This window comes from Colobus angolensis, unplaced genomic scaffold, assembly GCF_000951035.1.
Source record: "Colobus angolensis palliatus isolate OR3802 unplaced genomic scaffold, Cang.pa_1.0 Scaffold141, whole genome shotgun sequence".
Classification (NCBI taxonomy): Eukaryota; Metazoa; Chordata; class Mammalia; order Primates; family Cercopithecidae; genus Colobus; species Colobus angolensis.
Window position 1 is genome coordinate 8159141 of NW_012114500.1, and position 20152 is coordinate 8179292.

At 39.3% G+C, this 20152-nt stretch overlaps 1 protein-coding gene across 2 annotated transcripts in view; it reads right to left on the reverse strand.

Annotated features, from left to right (window-relative positions):
• Window positions 1–20152, reverse strand: part of VAV3 (vav 3 guanine nucleotide exchange factor) — a 424388-nt gene that overhangs the window by 322823 nt on the left and 81413 nt on the right. For both annotated transcript variants that reach the window (XM_011935219.1, XM_011935218.1), the window contains exon 2: window positions 13194–13310. In XM_011935219.1, coding sequence (XP_011790609.1) covers window positions 13194–13310 — 117 coding nt within the window. The remainder of the gene's footprint in view (window positions 1–13193; window positions 13311–20152) is intronic.

The following is a 20152-nucleotide window of genomic DNA, read 5'->3' on the forward strand; positions in this document are numbered from 1 at the left end:
CAGGTGTTGTGTGTCTCAGGTCCCCTGGTTAGGAAAAGGGATTGCCTTCCCCCTTGAGCTTCCCAGCTGAGGCAATGCCTCGCCCTGCTTCAGCTCTCGCTGGTCGGGAATATGCAGCTACTTTATAAGACAACTCAAAGAGTGCAAATGATTCAGCACACAATCTATAAGGCACCTGCTTGCACTCAGAAGCAGCAAGCAGCAAGCAGCATCCTTCATTTCCTCTACACAGAAACAAACAATGAGAGTAGCAAGGTAAAGCCTACACCTAAGGTCACCAAGCACATTTCTGTGTAAAATTAATTGTGTGTACACATGCATACACACTTCAGTGGGGAGTGTTCTGAAAGATTTAAAAACCATTCACTTATTCTAACCTAATGATTTCTGACCGCTCTATGCACTGGCCTGTCCTGACACCACTGGTCCTCAGATACTATATTGATTTCGCACAACTTTTCATGTCCATAGAGCATTATAATTGGCATTGAGGCAAATCAGAGAAAGGCCCATAATCAACTAATATTTCTTCAATGCAGTTCTCCAAAGACACAGGTGCTTTAAGTGGAAAACAAGTGACTCAGAAACTAAACTCTATCCAGAGGAAGCCTGCGCAGCCCGACTCCACACAGCTGCAGTGACTGCCAAGCATTGTTCCCTGTAGTTGTTTGGTGCTCATACCACTACTGGTGCACACTTCCTCTGCCTAATCCTGTGCAAATGAGAGCATTCATCCAGTTCCACCCCCACACTACCCCTCTCACTAAGCATGGGAAGCAAACACCAGCCTCCTTTATTCCTACAGATGTGCATAAGCCATTAAAAAAAAGAAAACACAGAAAATAAACATGGAAAGTGCCATCCTCCTTTTCTAGGAGATCTTGTTGATAGGAAATACACAGGCACAACAGTCAAAGGCCAAGAGTTCTGCCTCGCTGCTGTTTGTATAGAAAAGTAAATTGGCTATTAATATTTCATGCACTGCAATTAATCAGTTCTCCTTACAGATTTCTCATCCATCATATTTATAATAACAATTTATTCTTAGCAAATGAAGATGCAATGTCCTCCATACGTAACTTGGATAAACTACATCTTACCTTATAAGCCAATATGACAAGGTCAAGGATCTCTGAACACAGCTCAGATAGGATATGGCCCAACAACTAAGGCTAGGAATTAGAATATGTGCATTAGTGAGCATATATGTACCATAGCCTTGGAAATACAGACAAATATTCCTAGAAGGTTTCCTATTACAGAGAAAGAAAATATTTTCCATTTTTAATAGAAACTATAAACCCACAATTTCTACGTGTTCTACCAGGGACCAAGCTTCCACTAGATAATCAGTAAGTACCAAAAAAACCCAACCAAGCAACCAACTGAATATCAAAAGAAGGAACAAAGGGAAAATTTAGGATGGCATGATACAGCAAAAATCATAGAAAAATAAAACATACCTACTTGGTTGTAAAATATATTTACAGAAATTGAGAGTAAATGCCACTAGAATTCTCCTACATTAACTTGAAATACACTGTACGTTACTCTTGCTCTTGCTCCATTATATCCCTTGCAATAAACCCTACTTTCCCTGCTCCCCTGCCAGGTTTCCAGGCCTCACTGTTCTCTCTTCTCATCCTCTCACCACTCACTTCAATTCTTAAACATCCCAAATCTCTCAAACTCTGGGCCTCTTTTACAGTTGCTCTAGTAAATGTCTGTATCACTTTTTAACCAGACTGCCTCAGTCTCAAGCCTGCTCCTCCTACCACTGGCATTACAACTGTCACCTACAGCCTCCCCCACTGACAGAATGCTTAGCTCAAGCAAGCACTCAGCAGGTCATCTCCTGTCTATCTGTACTCACTGGCCCTTTGTCAGAATCAGTGCAGACCCTGCAAGACCTCAAGGGCCCTCATACTCCGGCCCCAATCTCTGTTGAACCTCAAGATCCAGCTTGCCCCTGCTGCATCTGCCGCTCAAGCTATGAAGACTATCAGTGGAACCCCAAAATTCCATATGGATTACTTCAGCATCTTCCTAAATAACTTTCCCTCTACTTACGTATATAGATACATATATTAAGGAATCCTTGAAACAGTAAAGAGAAGTTCGATTTCAGTTCTCAAACTAGATTTCCAGTTTTGGAAATATACTCAGTAGCTATGCCAAGTGCAGATGTAAAATCTAGGTGATATCTTTATCATGCTTTTAGCTCTTTATAATGCCGTTCTCTCTCCAGAAGTACATGTACAGTCAAGTTTTTTCTCTCTCTAAAAGTTTATAATTTTAAGGGAATGTCAATATTACCAAAAATGAAGTATACTCAGGTTTAAAAGCCCCTGCAAAACAGCCTATATATAAACAACCTAAAATGTATGAGAAAGCCTAAGCCTTGATGTTTTCAGAGAGGATTACACAACTAACAATCATCAAAGCAAAACATTACTTAAATGCAATGTATACATATTACATCTGCCAATAAGTGGCATTTTAGAATCAGAAGAATATCAGTGTTGAACAAACTGAGGCCAAGTTAAAGGACTAGCCCAAGGGGATCTACTGGAAGAGGTAGGATAGAATCTACTTAAATGTGCTTTATAACTTATTTAAAACTTAATTTAAATAAGAGGGCAAGGGCCAGTCATGGTGGCTCATGCCTATAATCCAAGCACTTTGGGAGGCTGAGGTGGGTGGATCACTTGAGCTCGAGAGTTTGAGGCCAGTCTAGGTAACATGGTGAAACCCTGTCTCTACAAAAAATATAAAAAATAGCGGGCTGTGGTGGCATGCACCTGTAGTCCCAGCTACTCGGGAGGCTGAGGTGGAAGGATTGCTTCAGTCAGAGAGGTGGAGGGTGCAGTGAGCCGAGATTGCACCACTGCACTCCAGCCTAGGCATGCAGGGTGAAACCCTGTCTCAAAAAATAAGAAGTAAATGCATGGTAGTACTAGCATCCTCTTCCCCCTGGGCTGTCGGTATTTCAAATGGTTTTCCTTTCCAGTCTGTCTAAAGTGGCTTCTTCCAGCTGCTCATCACTGTACTCTGTTTCTTTCCTCAGTGGCAACTATCGCTGGTTGTAATTATCTTGTTTGTTTATGTTTTACCAATTTGTTTCCTTAACTTGGATAGTGATGGACAGTGACAGTGCCTTGAGAGCAGGGGGTCTTGACTATCTGCTCCTCCACCCTGATAAAGCAGCATGTGGCATACAAATACTTCCCAATGAGGAAGTGACAAGTGAATTACTCAGGAGTTACCTCTGGCTGAGCCTTACCCCCTACCCCACACTGCATTGGTTGCTTTTCCCACAGAATTCAATTCATAGTCTTCACCACAATTCCATGAAGTAGGGATCCTCATCAGGGCCATTTTACAGATCAAAATGTGAAGGCTCTGAGAGGCTGAGCAACTTTCCTGCACACAGGTGGCTGGGGGGCAGGTTAGGGTGAAAGTCAGTTTTACTTGATCTCAAAGTCTCAGGAGGAGCTGAGGAAAAGAGCCAATGTAATGTGTCAAGGTCCAATTTCTGTGGGGCAGAGAAGTAGGGGGAAGGTTCTAGTCAAAACTGAGGGAATGAGCAGAGACAAGTAACAAAGCCAGGCCCAGAAGACTCAATATATCCAAGAACGAGCTAAGTCCAGAGCTCTGGATAAAGCATATTCTCAGATTTTAAGCAGTGTGTCAGTGTGTGTATGAGTGTAATGAGTGTACATGATCTTGAATTGAGTCACTGCCGACAAGAGACTAAAGGGAATGAAAAGAAAGGGCATTCCAGGCAAAGGAAACAATATTAATAAATATTAATCTGGTGAGTCATGATGATTTAGTAATTCGGAAGGACTTAAGCGAGTGTATGGGAGTAGGAAAGTGAGAAATAATGTTAGAAAGGTAGGCAGAGGCCTGATCTTGAAGAATCTTGTGTGGCTTGTAAAAGAGTTTAGATGTTATTCTCTTATAAAAAACAGGGATCCACTATCAAGTTTTAAACCTGTTACAGGTAGTTAGACAGGCAAGAGCGGGCAGGAAAGGGTTCTCCCAGCCACTAGGACTGTCAGGTGAAGGTTTGGCAATTATCACACTGCCTCTCTAAAAGTGATAATGTGGCAGCTGATGCCAGGTGGGGGGAAGAAGCCACTTCCTGATGGTCCACACTTGTTACACTAAAGTGTTAACTGAATGCAGGCACCAGAGAGAAGCAATTTCCTGGGCATGTGCAGTAAGAGACAAGATGGCACAGTATGAGTTTCCAGGGGCACTCCACCAGAAAAGGGAAAAAAGTCTCAGATGGGCATGCATACAACATCCTAAACACAGTGTGTGTGCTCACTGCCCAAGGATAAGGAGGGCACTGGGCTCGCAGGCAACCCACCCTAAAGGAAGAATTATGGGAAAGGGGCCAGCTTCTAAAGTCCTAGAATCAAGGTTAAACACCGCACTTGACCTCGGTGTCTGCTTGGGTCTCTTCCAAGCATACTTTCCTTTCTTTCCTGCTCTAAAGCCTTTTAAAATAAACTTCCATTCCTGCTCTGAAACTTGCCTCGGTCTCTTTTTCTGCCTTATGCCCCTCAGTCGAATTATTTCTTCTGAGGAAGCAAGAACTGAGATTCCTGTTGACCTGTACAGATTCGCCACTGGTAACTCAGATACCTTCCCCTGGTGACAAACCCATGAGTAAAATGATCAGATCTACATTTTTGGAAGATTATCTTGAAGATTAGCATGAAACTATTCAAAACTGATGGCAAGAAGACACCTAGAAGACAATTTCAATAATCCCAGTGATAAGTACCTCAACTAAAGGCAAAAGCAAGGAGGGTTAAAGAAAAGGCATTTTGGCTGGGTGTGGGGCTCACGCCTATAATCCAGCACTTTGGGAGGCAGAGGCGGGTGGATCACCTGAGGTCAGGAGTTTAAGACCAGCCTGGCCAACATGGCAAAACCCCGCCTCTACTAAAAATACAACAAATTACCCAGGCTTGACGGTGCACACCTGTAGCCCCAGCTACTCAGAAAGCTGAAGCAAGAGAATCGCTTGAACCTGGGAGGCTGAGGTTGCAATGAGCCAAGGTTGTGCCACTGTACTCTAGCCTGGGCAACAGAGCGAGACTCCCATCCCAAAAAAAAAAAAAAAAAAAGGGCATTTGTAACCATTTAGTTCCTGGCAGGGTGAACAAAACAAGGAACATTACCAAAATAGAAATAAGTCTCCAAAGGAAAAAAAAAAAAGTACTTCAGTTTTCTACATTGTAAGTTTGAAGCAATCATGTGATACCTAAATAGCATGACACCTAAATACCTAATATCATGTGCAAATACGAGAAATTCTGGAGTAAACCAAAGTTTTTCTCACTGCAGGACTTTTCAGTTCCTTTACTATGCTGTATCTCATAAATACAATATGCAGTGTTTACCAAACTCACTGGAACAAGAATATTTTTCTCCAGTCTTCCTATTACCATTTCTTAGGACAATGGGATTCTTTGCAAAGTTATCTGGGAAATATTATTCTAGAAGTTTTCAACAGTCTTTAGAGAAGAGTAAAGAGCTTATTGAACTTACTCAAAAATAATTAGGAGCAGACTAAAAAATGAACTTGAATAATCACTAAGGTATAAAAAATGTCTTTGCATGGCTCGGGTACTAAAGTTCTATAAGAGGAGGTAAGAATGGAAAATTCTGCCAAGCATTAAATACCCCTACAAAAGGGAAAAAGATGAGAAGGTTGCTAAAAAGGTCAACTCGATCCAAAAACAAAGGAGGGGAATAGTGCTAATGATCCGGGAATTGTGTTAACAGCCAGCCAGACACATATATTAGGGAAGGCTAGAAAGTTGTTCCCTCCTCCTCTGCCTAAAAAAAGATAGCCCTGGAACAAGCTATCTTTGTTCAGGGAGGAATCACTGCAGAGCTGCCCCTTAGTTATGTAAATACAGGCAAGCCTCCTACTGCTCAGGGGGACAAAGCAAAGGAGGCCTTGGTGAGTGGAGGTTGACTCCTGACAGTACTCCTTGCCAAGCTGAGCCAGCTCTAGGCTGAAAGTTGGCTCATTTGTGGGAAAATTCCAGACCCTTGAGGGAGGAAAAATACTGGGGATCCCAAATGCCACTCTGAGACTGGAAGTTGGTACCCTGTAAGGGCTGAATAAGGAGGACGTGACCCAACCTCGCTGACAGAATACAAGGAGTCCCTGAACAGAATTCATCACAGAGCTAGGGAGATATGGCCTGGCCAGGCTCAATGCAAAAGTGAAAATGCTATAGGGATGAAGGAAAGTTGTGTGGGTAGTATGGGGTTGAGAAGGGATGAAAATACGAGGGCACTGCTAGCATCAGAGAAATAAAGCTGTCCCACAGAACCAGTCTTGTGCAGTAGCACCACACTAGCAGACAGAGAGATCAAGCTTCTGTGGGGCTTTGAAGCAAGGCTGATTTAAGCCCCATGGACTATAGAAAGCCCAGAGATTTCTGGATAATTTGAGTGGGAAATACTTCAAGAGAGAGATGTTAAACGTGTTTTATGTCAAACAAGTACCTAAAAAGATTTACACACTAAAATAATTATTCCTGCTTACATATGTATATATGAAAAAATGTTTCCAGGTGTTCATTAATGTGTATGCACTAGATAATAAGGATCTTTCAAGCCATACCAAGGTGAGGTCCCTGGGGCCACCTGTAGCCAAGAAAGGCTCAGGAGCCTTTGCTTGGGAGAGTTTTCTTGTGACAGGGAAAGCCAGGCAGATTTCACAAAGACTAGACAGGTAGCAGTAAACCACTGCAGGCTCTCAAGTAGCTTGTCAGGATGCCTGCTGTGACCTTCTCAACCTCAAGATCTATGATATTTCTGGAATCAACGGTAAGGAAAAGAAAGCATTTACTATGAAACTGGGACTGTACTTCTTATTATTTACATGCTGCAAAATAGGTTCTGGGACTTTGTCTTTATATCTCCTCTTGAGTATACGATAGAAGATGTAGAGGCTTAACAAATGGTCTCCAAATTACCTGGAACTCGGGTAATAAAAGTTAACATATCTACAAACCTGAAATCATTTAACTGGTGAAACACAGTGAATCACTTAGATTTCTCTTACTCTTGGTTGAGAGAACCAGTGAACCAGTGAAAACTGGCTCAAAAATGAGGAAAGGAGGAATGTATTGGTTCATGGAAAACTTATAGATATATATTCAGCTTTGGGCACAGCATTGATTCCCACTTCACATGGTGTCACTAAGTTCATCTTCAACTCTATTTCCTCTGAACTGGGTCCATTTTGAAACTCCATGTGGTACTCGGATGGCTACAGCTCCTCGAAGCCTCAGATTAGAGAAAAATAAAACTACCCTTGCAAATGTCTTATTGGTCGCAACTGAGTGACTCACCCCATTCCTGAACCATCACTATGTGGTCAAAGGCTTGGGATATAACTGATTAAACCATCCAAACTCTGTAACTGAGCAGGAGGAAAGTGTGGTTTCTCAAAGAAGATCCAAGGCCACAGAACGAAAGAGAAAAGATGATTGTGCAAAATAAACTAGAATAGTGCTATACAACATTAGAAAGAACAAATTTTATTTCTTATCTCACCCTTCTAATATCATTAGATCTCTTGCACTTAATTCAAAATTTGACACCTATGTTTACCAATGAATCCCACAACCATTAAAAATAATAATAGTGGTAATAACAGCAACAACAAGAGTACTTACCTTGGACCTTGACACTCTGTTAAGCACTTGACATACATGATTTCATTTAACACTCACCTAAACTCAATACACGGATGAGGAAACTGAAGCTCAAGGAAGCTAAGTTACTTGCCCAAGACTATCTATCTACTAACAGGGAGCTTAACTGGATTCCAAACCAAGATCCAACTCAGAAACCATGTATTGTTTTGCTTTTTAATTTTTTATTTCCACAGGTTTTGGGGGAACAAGTGGTATTTGGTTACATGAGTAAGTTCTTTAGTGGTGATTTGTGAGATTTGGTGCACCCATCACCCAAGCAGCATACACTGAACCCAGTTTGTAGTCTTTTATCCCTCACCTCCTTTTCACACTTTCCCCTGCACCCCAAGTCCACTGTATCATTCTTACACCTTTGCATCCTCATAGCTTAGCTCCCACATATGAGTGAGAACACACAATGTTTGGTTTTCCATTCTTGTGTTACTTCACTTAGAATAATAGTCTCCAGTTCCATCCAGGTTATTGCAAATGCCATTAATTTGTTCCTTTGTATGGCTGAGTAGTACTTCATCACATATACAATTTCTTTATCCACACTGATAGATGGGCATTTGGGCTGATTCCACATTTTTGCAACTGTGAATTGTGCTGCTATAAACATGGGTGCTCAAGTATCTTTTTTGTATAATAACTTATTTTCCTCTGGGTAGATACCCAGTAGTGGGACTGCTGGATCAAATGGTAGTTCTACTTTTAGTTGTTTAAGGAATCTCCACACTGTTTTCCATAGTGGTTGTACTAGTTTACATTCCCACCAGCAGTGTAGAAGTGTTCCCTGATTACCACATCCATGTCAGCACCTATTATTTTTTGATTTCTTAATTATGGCCATTCTTGCAGGAGTAAGGTGGTATCCCATTGTGGTTTTGATTTGCATTTCTCTGATCATTAGTGATACTGAACATTTTTTCATATGTTTGTTGGCCATTTGTATGTCTTCTTTTGAGAATTGTCTATTCATGTCCTTAGTCCACTTTTCCATGGGATTGTTTGTTTTTTCTTGCTAATTTGTTTGAGTTCCTTATAGATTCCTGATATTAGTCCTTTGTTTGATGTATAAATTGTGAAGAATTTCTCCTACTCTGTGGGTTGTCTGTTTACTCTGCTGACTGTTCATTTTGCTGTGAAGAAGCTCTTTAGTTTAATTCTTAACTAAAATACAACTCTTGCTCTCTCCCTGTCTCCCAGTAATTTTCTTACCTGTATCCCTGACTCACCCCTAAGCTGATGCTCTGAACTCCTTTTTACAGTGCCTGTGCTGAACCTGAACATGATGAAACTATCCTATTGCAATTCAAATCAACTGGACCTACCACTGGCCAGGTGTGGATACTCTTTGATTTAAGAAAACATATCACTTTACACTGTGTGTCATGGGAAGCAGGCCCTTTACGCTCACCCAGAGGCAGGGTAAGGAGCTGACTTTAGTCACTCATCTGGACAGTGTCAGCCTGACTTCTATTACCCTCTAGAAATTGTCTCATTACAGAAAAAATTCCACGTGCTTCTGAACGGTAAATGTGCCAACAGACGGCTCAGTAGGAAACATTTCCAAAAAGTGAGTTAATCATAAAATGACAATTGAAACAGTTATGGAAAATTCTTTATATACAGTATGGAAATGAACCAAGTTACAGATACTGTCACGATGTCAAAAAATAATACAGTATATTTCTAATATTATTCCAGGAAAAACATTTTAATTACATTTCTTAAGCAAATAAGTTAATGAACAAGATTTTACTTATTTTTGTTACCAGAAAGCCAGAAAGAGATTCATCTTTTTTCAAAAGTAATAAAGTAAATGGTTTTTCAAAACATAAACCCTCAACATCCCCCATTCCCCCCCTCTCCCCCGACTAGGCCTCAGCAGTCTTAGACAAGAAGTCTCACTCTTTCAGGAACTTTTTTCAGTATTTAACAACCCTGAAGAGTGAGAGTCATATTTAACTTCAAGGCCTCTGCTGACTCTTAAATGAGTTCAAGTTACTAAACTCACTCCTCTTTCCTGTGTGATTAAAAAAAAAAAAAAGTGTAGAAAGCATTTCAAACTATTCTAACTTTTGTTGATGTTGGTGGAGTTGGAAGTGAATTACTATTGAGGAAATAGCTCAATGCTAAGAATTAAAGGTAGCACTGAAAGGCAGATTTATCATAAGCTCTTCTAGAGGAGCCCAAATGGATGCTCTTCACCATCTCACAAAATACAAATTATTATTTGTGTTAACACTGTTTCCAGGATTTTCCAAAATAAAACACATCCATATCAAGTCTAAGATTCAAAATAAATTTCCTAAACCCCAAACAGAGGGAGAGCTTGGACAAAGATTAGTGAGCAGAAAACACCACAATGAGAAAAGCAGGAGGAGAGTGTAGCTAAGAATTGATTGCATGTGTATAGATGAGAATCGGTGAATCACATGCCTATTTAGAGTTAACAACTTTAACTACCACCGGGCCGCAGACTCATGCAGTATCCTAAATCTTTACTTTCTTTCTAAAGTATAATTAGATGCCAAGTAACACATCACCTGTGTTTTTTAATTTTATAAATTCCTTTAATTTTCTTCTATAAGTCCATCCTTTTCCCTGACCATCCACAGAGCAGTGAGACCCAAAACACAGACAGTGGACAAGAAAAACAGGACTGAGAAGCCAGAGGCCTGAGCTCCAGATCTTGTTCCTCTTCCCAAGCAAGGAGACCCTTGAATCACTATGTAAGCACTTCCTCATGTCTTAGCTTCCTCATCTGAAGAATGTCTTCACAAGATTATGAGAATCAAAGAAGTCAGTAATATTAAGCACTCTGAAAACTTCAAATGCTATAAAAACACCAAGTGCTGCTATCATAATTAATACATTCTTTGGCAAAAAGGTGCCAAATACACATGAATTCCAGATTTACCAATGTAGGAATTGAGGCAAACAGAAGAGCACACATAGATGTTTTTCATTTTAAGTTAACAGAAAATTTAATTAAATCCTAAGGAATGGAGGAAAATAACCTATCCACATCCTGTTAAAATGTATATATTCACGACATCCGAAATTATTTTTCTGCTGAATTAACACTCTATTCACATTTTTTCAGCTTAAAAATTTAAAACTACAAGAATTATTTCAGTTCCGTTACCCACAAGCTAGGACCTATAAATGGGAAAAATAATAGTACCCACATGTTGGGATTGATGTGCCGATTCCCTCAATATACGCAAAGCATATGTTATGTGCTATGTGAATGTTTGCACTATGGTACAGTCGTAGTAGAGAATCAGCTAGACCTGAGTTCAAACCGCCGCTTCAATCCCCAATAGACACGTGATTTGGGATGCAGATTTTCTCATCTGTACCATGAAAAGAAAATGTAATACCTACCTCCTAATGGTGTCACAATTTTAAAAATTATACACGAAGATTGAAACTGCATATTTTAAGCGCTAAATAGTGGTGGTACTGGCAGTTTTTACTTAGAGTATATAATGCTTAATACTATCAGTGTCAGTAAATTATGAAGTGATATCACAAATTCCTTAACTTTCAGTGTTTTCTTTAGATCATTCAGTTCTAAAGAGATAGCTACTCCAATCTTGGCAGTAGCAAAATGTAAGTGACTATAATGTAAGTTCAAGTTCTAAACCACAATCTCATGTTTAATTGTTTCAGATCTACCACTGCTAAAATATTTTAAGCAGTCAAAAATACATTTATCCTTGAGAAGCATACAGTTTGTGCTTTCACATTCAATTTTTTGTATCCTCAACTCTCCTACAAAGCTTCCATTGTCTAATCAATCTAGCATGCAATCTCATTCCAGTAGAACACCACCATGCATTTTAAAGTATTTATATATTTTTCCAACATGTATCAACACCATTTCTTGCAAATTTAAATGAAAAATAAATAGTTCCTTAACAAGCTTTAAAAAGCCAAGACTTTTTCATTTTTCATTTCCCCAATTCATTTTCATTTTTCGTTTCCCCAAAAGAGAGGGTGAAAATAAAGGAAAATCAAAGAAGATTTTTTTAAAGGTGCAGGAAGAATAGGGGAAAGATAAAAGAAAAATAAAACCAGAAATATCTCCGGTGTTTTTCAGGGCCAACAGCTTACAGAAGTGTCCACCTCACCTGTGCTTCGTGGCCACAGACAAATGTGCTCCCATTTCCTTACTAGGGGCTTGGTTTTCAGTTCCTTGTACTCATTATCATCTTCTATCCTCCATCACTTTTTGGACCCCAAGAACCCCAAGACAGTTAAATCACAGCTTTCCAGAGATTACAGGAATCTTAGAAACCACATTCTTTCCCCCTCCCCCTTCCTTTTGTACAGCTTTCCAAGCTGGCAGGTAGCCTGATACCCGAGAAGGCTGGTGACTTCTAGATCGCAAAATGACCACAGGTTAAGACCAGAGAGAGAACCAGGGCCTCTTCCCTCCCCAGGTAGTGGCTTCCCCATATGTGCTGTATTTCAGCATCAAATTTCTTATATTTCCGTCTCAAGTTTATGCTGTTTAGCTAAGAGCAATCCATTGGTTATTTTCTAATGAAAATATTACATCTCAGAGATCAAAACATGTGTACTCTCAAACAGCCTTTTGATAAGACACTAGCACCTGAATTACAAGAGTAAGGACAAACTTCTTAATAGCACTAGTTTTTTCCCCTTTATTTGCTTATTTTCATAATGCAATTACATCAGCATGGGCTAAAGTCCTGTCACCTTAATTACCTGACTATTTTATAGCTAGTTACTTGTGAGAGGCTTATGTCTGTTCACTTCATCATAAATGACCGTAATTTTTGAAAGGATGATTTGTTTCACTTATTATACACATGTTTAGTGTGCATACAGATAATAACAGTAAATATTAAAACAATTTCCGTGTGAAAATGTCCTTGAAATCCAACAAGTATCTGCTGAAATTCAAGCAACAGAAATTATTCAACAATCTCGAACACTTGAGATTCATGTATTCTCCGAGTCACCTAACCAAGTGTCAAAATAGAGAAAACGACAACAGAACATTCTCAACTTCCAAAAATTAGGAGCTTTCAGATATAGAGAAGACTGGAGGAAAAGAATGCTGGTTCTTAGGCCTGAGCACCCAGGGATCAACCCAAAGGGCAGATAATAGTAACCCTACTCTCTGAGGTGACCAGCAGAAAAAAATTATCTCTGGAGAAAAGATTCCCTCCCGTGTATGATTTTAATTACAAAATAATTCTAATCTCACTTGGAAAGTAGATGCTAATTTTTTGGTAGTGTTGTTGTACATGTGTGGTTTTCTTTTTTGGTTTTCCTAAGCCATCTACATGTGAAATTTATATAACGCAGATACATAAGCCACTTAAGTCACATGCCCTACTTCTAGATTTGAAACAATTTGCTTATATGCTTTCCAGTTAAAAAGTAATATTAAAAATGAAGTATAATTACCTTTCCAAAGTCACGAACATCAAACAGGTCAAATGCCTCGAAGAGTTCACTTTTCCTCATTCCAAATGTCTCACAACAGGCCGTGAGAAATGTCCTGATGTTCTTCAAACAGAGAAACTGAGGAATGGAAAAGAGCTGTTAGCATACAGTTAATTATTCTGAATGCTATCTATCCTCTGGAATACTCAGACTGCTCTAAAAATGACAAGAAAACATCAAGCAGCCTTTGAGGTTACTTTTCAATTACTCATTCAGCAGTACTGACTGAGCATGCAGTCCCTCTTGGGCACAGGTGATACAGCTGTGACCAAGGCAAATTCTACCCTTGTGAAACTTACATTCTAATATGAAAAGACAGACAAAACAAACAGAGCAACAAACACAAAAAAGCAAGTATTTTTACTTTCATATGGTGGTAAGCGTGACAGAGAAAAATAAAGCCTGGAGGAGGGATCAGGAGGGTTGGTGGGGTTGGGTGGGGGAACTTAAACAGGATGGTTAGAGAAAGTCTCACAGAGAAGAGAATGGTGGATCTGAGGTGCAAAAGGAGCAAGCCATGGAGAACTGTAGCACACAACAGCCCAGCCTAAAGAAGAGTCCCATACCAAGGTCCTGACATAGAGGCCTCTGAGTATGTCTGAGAAAGGGGTTGATGCAGCAAGGCAGAGTGAGTAACAGGGGAAAAAGAAGGAGAGATGGAAAGCTAGTGGGGTCAGATGATGAAGATCCTTATTGGACAGTTTTTACTCTGACTGATATGAGAGGTCATTGGAGGCCCGGCCAAAAGGATGACATAATCTGATGGGTTAAAAAGATCTTTTTGGCCTCTTGTGCTGAATATAGAGTGAAAGGGGCTGCAGCTAGGGTGGAGGCAGGAAAATCAGACAGAAGGCTCTTGCAATATCCCAGGTGAGAGGCAACTGTGGGAAGACCAGAGTGTGGTCACTTTTTGACTGTGTTAAATCTGAGAGGCTTATTAGTCATCCAGTAAGTGTGGAGTTCAGGGGATAGGTGTGTACTTCAAACAGAAATATGGGAGTCTTTAGTGTACAAAGAACTGTTTAACCATGACACTGGCTGATGACTTTGGAAAAAAGCAAAGAAGAAGAGACTACCTGGGTCAAGAACTGTAAAGGATCAGGAAAAGAGGAGGAGCTCACAAAGGAGTCTTAGTAAGAGTGACCAGTAAGGAAGTAGGAAAACCAGGAGATAGGGTTTTCCTGAAGCCAACTAAAGAAAGTGTTTCTAGATGAAGGAAGTGAAAAACTCTATCAGATGCTGCAGATGGCCGAATAGGATTTAGACCAAGTGCTGCCCATGGATTTTGGCAGTGTGAAAGTCACGGGTACCTTGACAAAAGCAGGCTCTATATGGAGGAGTGGGGTGAAAGGCTTCTTGGAGCTGGTTTCAGAGACAAAGAGAGAAAACGAAGTGAAGACAGAATACAGACTCCTGAGTTTTGCTGCAGAGGAGAACAGAGAAATGGTCAAGAGTTTTAAGAAACAGCTGAAGATGCCATGACATGTTTCTGTTTTGATGGGAATAACTTGATGGAGAGGGGAAAGTTGGTCACAAAGGAAAGAGGGACAGTTCCCCAAATGTAGTCCTGATTAGGTGAAGTGGGGAGAGATCAAGTGTTTAAGTGCAGCAGCTGACCTTAGAGAAGAGCATGGTCAGCTCATCCACACTATTAACAGGGAGATAGGAGGGAAGGCAGATGCTATTGACTACTTAAAAAAACAAAATTTAAAATTTGCTTTCAGTGTCTAAAAGACTCAGATCAACCTAAGCAAAATACACACATACCCTAACTGCACTGGCACGTATTTTTAAAAATATACACGTGTGAAAACTTTAAATAAATGCATTTTATTATATGTAAGTTATACCAAAATAAAGTTTAAAAAATGGAAAAAAAACTACTAACCATCAAAAAGTGAGCAACATATTAGCTAATTATTGTGTCTCTGCTTTTTTAAAAGTGTTGCCAGTGTCTTATTTCATTGTTTTGTTTATCTTGGTTTTTTTTTTAATTCACAGAAAGCGTATCTTTTTTACTTCATCTATTAATACATTTGAAACATTCGGATTATTCATAGGCTTAACTTAGACACACTTTACCCTTTACAGGAATCATTCTCAGAGGCTTAAATATTTCAGGAGGGATTAAAACCACAAGGGAAGCATCATAAACCCTTTGAAACACAAAGGCAGCAGCAGTTAATCAGCACATGCAGTTACTGCTTTCACTTTAAAAAATTCATAAGAGACCTTTAAGACACAGATTCACTCTGCATGTAGCTCTTCCACACAGAATTGCTTATTTACAGATTAAAAGCCTTGCATTCTGCCAGGACAGATAATAATTACTCTCTTGGGGATTATGCAACTGCTCTCTTGCAATATCGTTGACATAATTAAGTGCCCAACTCATAGCTCACCAAGGAACAAAGCATAATTGCACATGCCACCCTCCAAAGATTTCTCACCAAACTCAAACTATCCCCACCTGTAAGGAAAGTGGCAGAGGACTTCCACTAAAGGGCTTTGATCACTAATTCAGAAAAGCAAGCATTATCGCTAAAAGTTAAAACAATCTGAAATATTGCATGCACAGAAGATTTAAAAAGAGGCCTTCCCTTTACTTCTGGAATTCATCTTAAACTTACTTGTCCCTTAACTAGTTCAGTTCTACTAAATTCCACAAATATTTACTGAATTTGAAAGTCACTTATATACTCTCACTTTTCCAGGCAATCCTCAAATTTGGTCACCCCTTTATTTATTTATGTATTTTTCAGTCAACAGTTTTTGAATTCCTACAACATCACACACACTAGAAATGTTAAAAATGAACAAGACAAAGCTCTTCCTCGAGCTTCTCTATTAAATGTATCAAGAGATTTTCCCAGTGCTCCAAAATTTGACTAATAATACTAGGCTCACACTTCATTCCATGCTCACAGGTGTTTGGCTCTGAGCACATACAGGAGCAGAGCTGAGGAATAGAGAAAGTGAGCCTGCCAGCCTGCCAGCAGTCCTCTCCAGGACTTTTCCTTTGCTTTTACCATACTGATTTTTTTCCAGTTTATTTATTTTATTTTTTTGAATTTCTGAACAAAAGTTGAAAGAATAATACAATGAACATTCCATCTACATGCAACAATTGCAACATAGTGCTATATATGCTTTTGCATTTATACCCTTTATATATTTACAAAATTTATTTTGCTGAGCTATTTGAAAATGAATTACAGATAACACTTGACTCCTAAATACTCTGACTCTACATGCAGCTCCTGGGAATAAGGACATTTTTCCTACAGATCAACAATACCATTATATCTAAAAAAATTAACAATAATTTCATATTATGTAATATCCATTCAATATTCAAATTTCCTCAATTGCCCACTTTTAGTACTATTTTTTCCCCAGTCTAGGATCCAGTCAGGTTTTTACCCACTGCATTTGGTGGTTTTACCTTTTCAGTATCTTTTAATCTAAAAATCCTTTTGCCTTTATTCTTCTTTAATGATACTGACTTTTTGAAGAGTCCAGGCTGGTTGTCTTACAAAATGCCCCAAATTCTGCATTTGTTTGGTTGTTTATTTATGGTATCATTAAACCTATTATTCTTTCACTTGTATGTCCTGTGAATTGAAAGCAAAACCTAGATTCAAATTAAACGGTTTTGATAAAAGTACCTCATACTGTGAACTTCATATTTCATCACATCAGAAGACACAAAATATTACGGTGTCCCATCATTACTGAGGCTAAACTCAATCATTTAGTTAAGATGGTTACTGTCACATCTCTCTATTGTAAATGCACGTGTCCCCCCTTGATAGCAGTAAGTAACCCAGGGGTGAAGATGTGGTACCATGTGGCTGTCCTATTTCCCAATAATTTTTCACAATGGGATTAGTATTCTTTGATCATCCTTGTTTCAGTTATTCCATATGAGACTTTAAAATAGTGATTTTTCTAACTCTATCATTCTTTTCTCATTTATACACTAGTATTCTTTTGTAAAAAACAGGAGAAAAAAAAAAAACCTTCCCCTGACCTCCCTTTTCTCTCTTTGTGTAATAATCAATTGCCATGATTACTTTTTTAATGCTCATATTGTCCCACGTTCGGCCACTGGGAGTCCCTTCAAATTGGTTCATGTTTCCTTTTGCATAATTAATAATTACATTAATCTTTGTTCAATTGCTTTCTTATATCAAGTTGTCCCAGGCACAGCTCACATTTTCACTGCTGTAGTTCTGGAATCAGCCATTTCTCCAAGTAAGTCTTGTTTTCATTTATACAATAAATAGTATTTGGAAACCACCACGCTGCTCCTAGAATACAAGAGCCAATTACATGAGAAGAACAAATACCTCCACCATTTGCTTAAGCAATCTATCACTTGCAACAGAAAGGCTCATATACAAAGGATTGGCCTAACTGGCATCTAATGTTCCTCTCAGAAAATTCTATAATTTTCTTTGTGGAGTGCATAATAAGCCAACTCTTATCTCACTATGTTCAGACAAAAAGAAAATTGAGATAACTGAAGAAAACTGATGAATGTATGATTTTATGGCTACCCATGGTGTTTTGGCACAACATTACTCAAGTGTAAGTCTTTTTCCCAGTCTATTCATTCTTTGAGATTAGAAGCTATCTGCTAGACCTTTGAATCATCTGAAGCAGCTTCAAATATACTGCCTTCTGAGACAGTTTATGAGTCACAAGGGCAAATCCAGCTCACTGTTTCATAACCATATCTATTTTTGACAAAAAAAAAGTTGTACAACTTTGCTAAATCATCTAACTTATTTACATGAGTTAACTTTAGAATTTGTTAGAATTTAGAATTTCAGGACTTAGAATTAAATAACTTTAAATTTCTTTAAATATTCAGTGTATCCATATAAGAGTTGCCAATTAAGGATACACAAAAGTTTAAATAGCCATGCATCCTCATTAACAAATATTCATGAGGAGCCTCCTATGCACTAGGCATAATGAAACTCCATAAAACAAATCCCCAATTGGGTAGTGATTTATTAATATATTAAACAAATGTTAATTGAATAAAATGCCAAGAACTGGGTACAAGAAAAACAAACACAATCCAGACTCCACCCTCAAAGGCTTATTATAGTCCGACAGAACGTACAGACAAGTGAAGACATGGTTACACAACAGTTTGGCAAATGCAATGAAGAATACATTCAGATGCTCCTTGAGAGCCCTAGGGTATCAGGGACAGCTTTCCAGAATAACTGATACATGAGGTAAAAAAGGATGAGTGGGAGTCACCTATACAAAGAGAAGGGGTGGTTGGTGTTTACAAAGCAGAAAGGCAATTTCCAGACTTGTAGTGAGAGGGTGTTCCAGGTAAATGGCAAAGAATGTGCATGAAAGCATGGACCACTTGGGGCAGTGGAAGTGATTGAGATGGACACTTCTCTGGACAAGAGCACTGACAGAAGAAACAGGAGAGGGGGCTTGGGATGTCCATGGCATGCCAAGGGATCTTGGCTTTATCCTAGAAGTGATGAGGTTAAAAGGTCTTAATTAGAAAACTGGAGGCCAGGCGCAGTGGCTCACACCTGTAATCCCAACACTTCAGGAGGCTGAGGCGGGCAGATCACCTGAGGTCAGGAGTTCAAGACCAGCCTGGCCAACATGGCAAAACCTCATCTCTGCTAAAAAGATTAGCTGGGTGTGGTGGCGCACGCCAGTAGTCCCACCTACTGGGGAGGCTGAGGCATGATAATCGCTTGAACCTGGGAAATGGAGGTTGCAGTGAGCTGAGATCACCCCCAGTGTACTCCAACCTGGGCAACAAAGTGAGACTCTGTCTGGAAAAAAAAAAAAAAGAGCACCAAAAGAAAGTGGAATACTCAGCTTTGCATTTTATGATTATTGGTGTTGCAGTGACGTTTAAGTGCCTGCTATGCGTCAAGCTCTATGCTAAATGCTTATGCCACTCAATCCTCACAACAATCCAATCAGAAAAGTTTTAATTTGTTTTAAATACATACTAAGGCTTAGAGATTTACCAACGTTTACATAACTGCTTTTGCCAAAGTAATGGAGTCAGGATTCAAATCCAGACATTCTGGTTACAGGGCCCATAACCTTAACTACTATGTTATACTAACTCCACTTTTGCAGCATATAGAATTAAATGTTTTTCTTCTTACTAGAGAGATGATGTGGCATAGGAAGACAAGACAAGGACAATCAGGACATTATCATATAATTTAATAAGAAATGATGGGATTTAGACTAGGATAGTAGAAGGAGAAATGGGAAGAACTCTAGGAGATAACATGGAAAAGAAATATTTGGTAATTGATTGACTGTGTGTGGGGAAGCAGTGGGAGAGAAAAGAGAAGACCTCAGAATTATAACCGCACCTCTCTCTGCCTTGGGCACTGGATGGATAGCAGGGCATTCCCTGAAACTGGTAACTTAGCAAATTGGGGGACATAGTGTGTAAAAAGGAGGCCAGGGAGTCAGTTAATTCTTGTCTCTACATATGCAAATTCCCAGTAATTAGATGTTGCCTAGCCTCTCTCTCAGGTATATCCAGTGAAAAGTGATGGATTCTAACAACAAAGTCATTGTCTTCAACAACCGTGCTTAGCCTCTCTGCCGCTTCAGAAGGGCATGAATAGCTTGCTTATTTCAAGGTGAGGAAGGAAAATGGTAGAAAAACACTCAATATCGATGCCCATAACTTCCAAAGAAGAAAGTTTAACACCATCAAGGTCTAAAACATCCTAAAATTATACATCAGGCCAAAGCTCTCTGGATTAGAAAATGTTTCATAACCAGGTAGCTACCACAACAGACAAGGCATGAGTGGCTTTTCAAGGTGCAGCCTCCTGTTACCACTTTAATGTTAGCAATACTGATGCTTAAAAAAGGAAACATTTGAAGGTCAGACT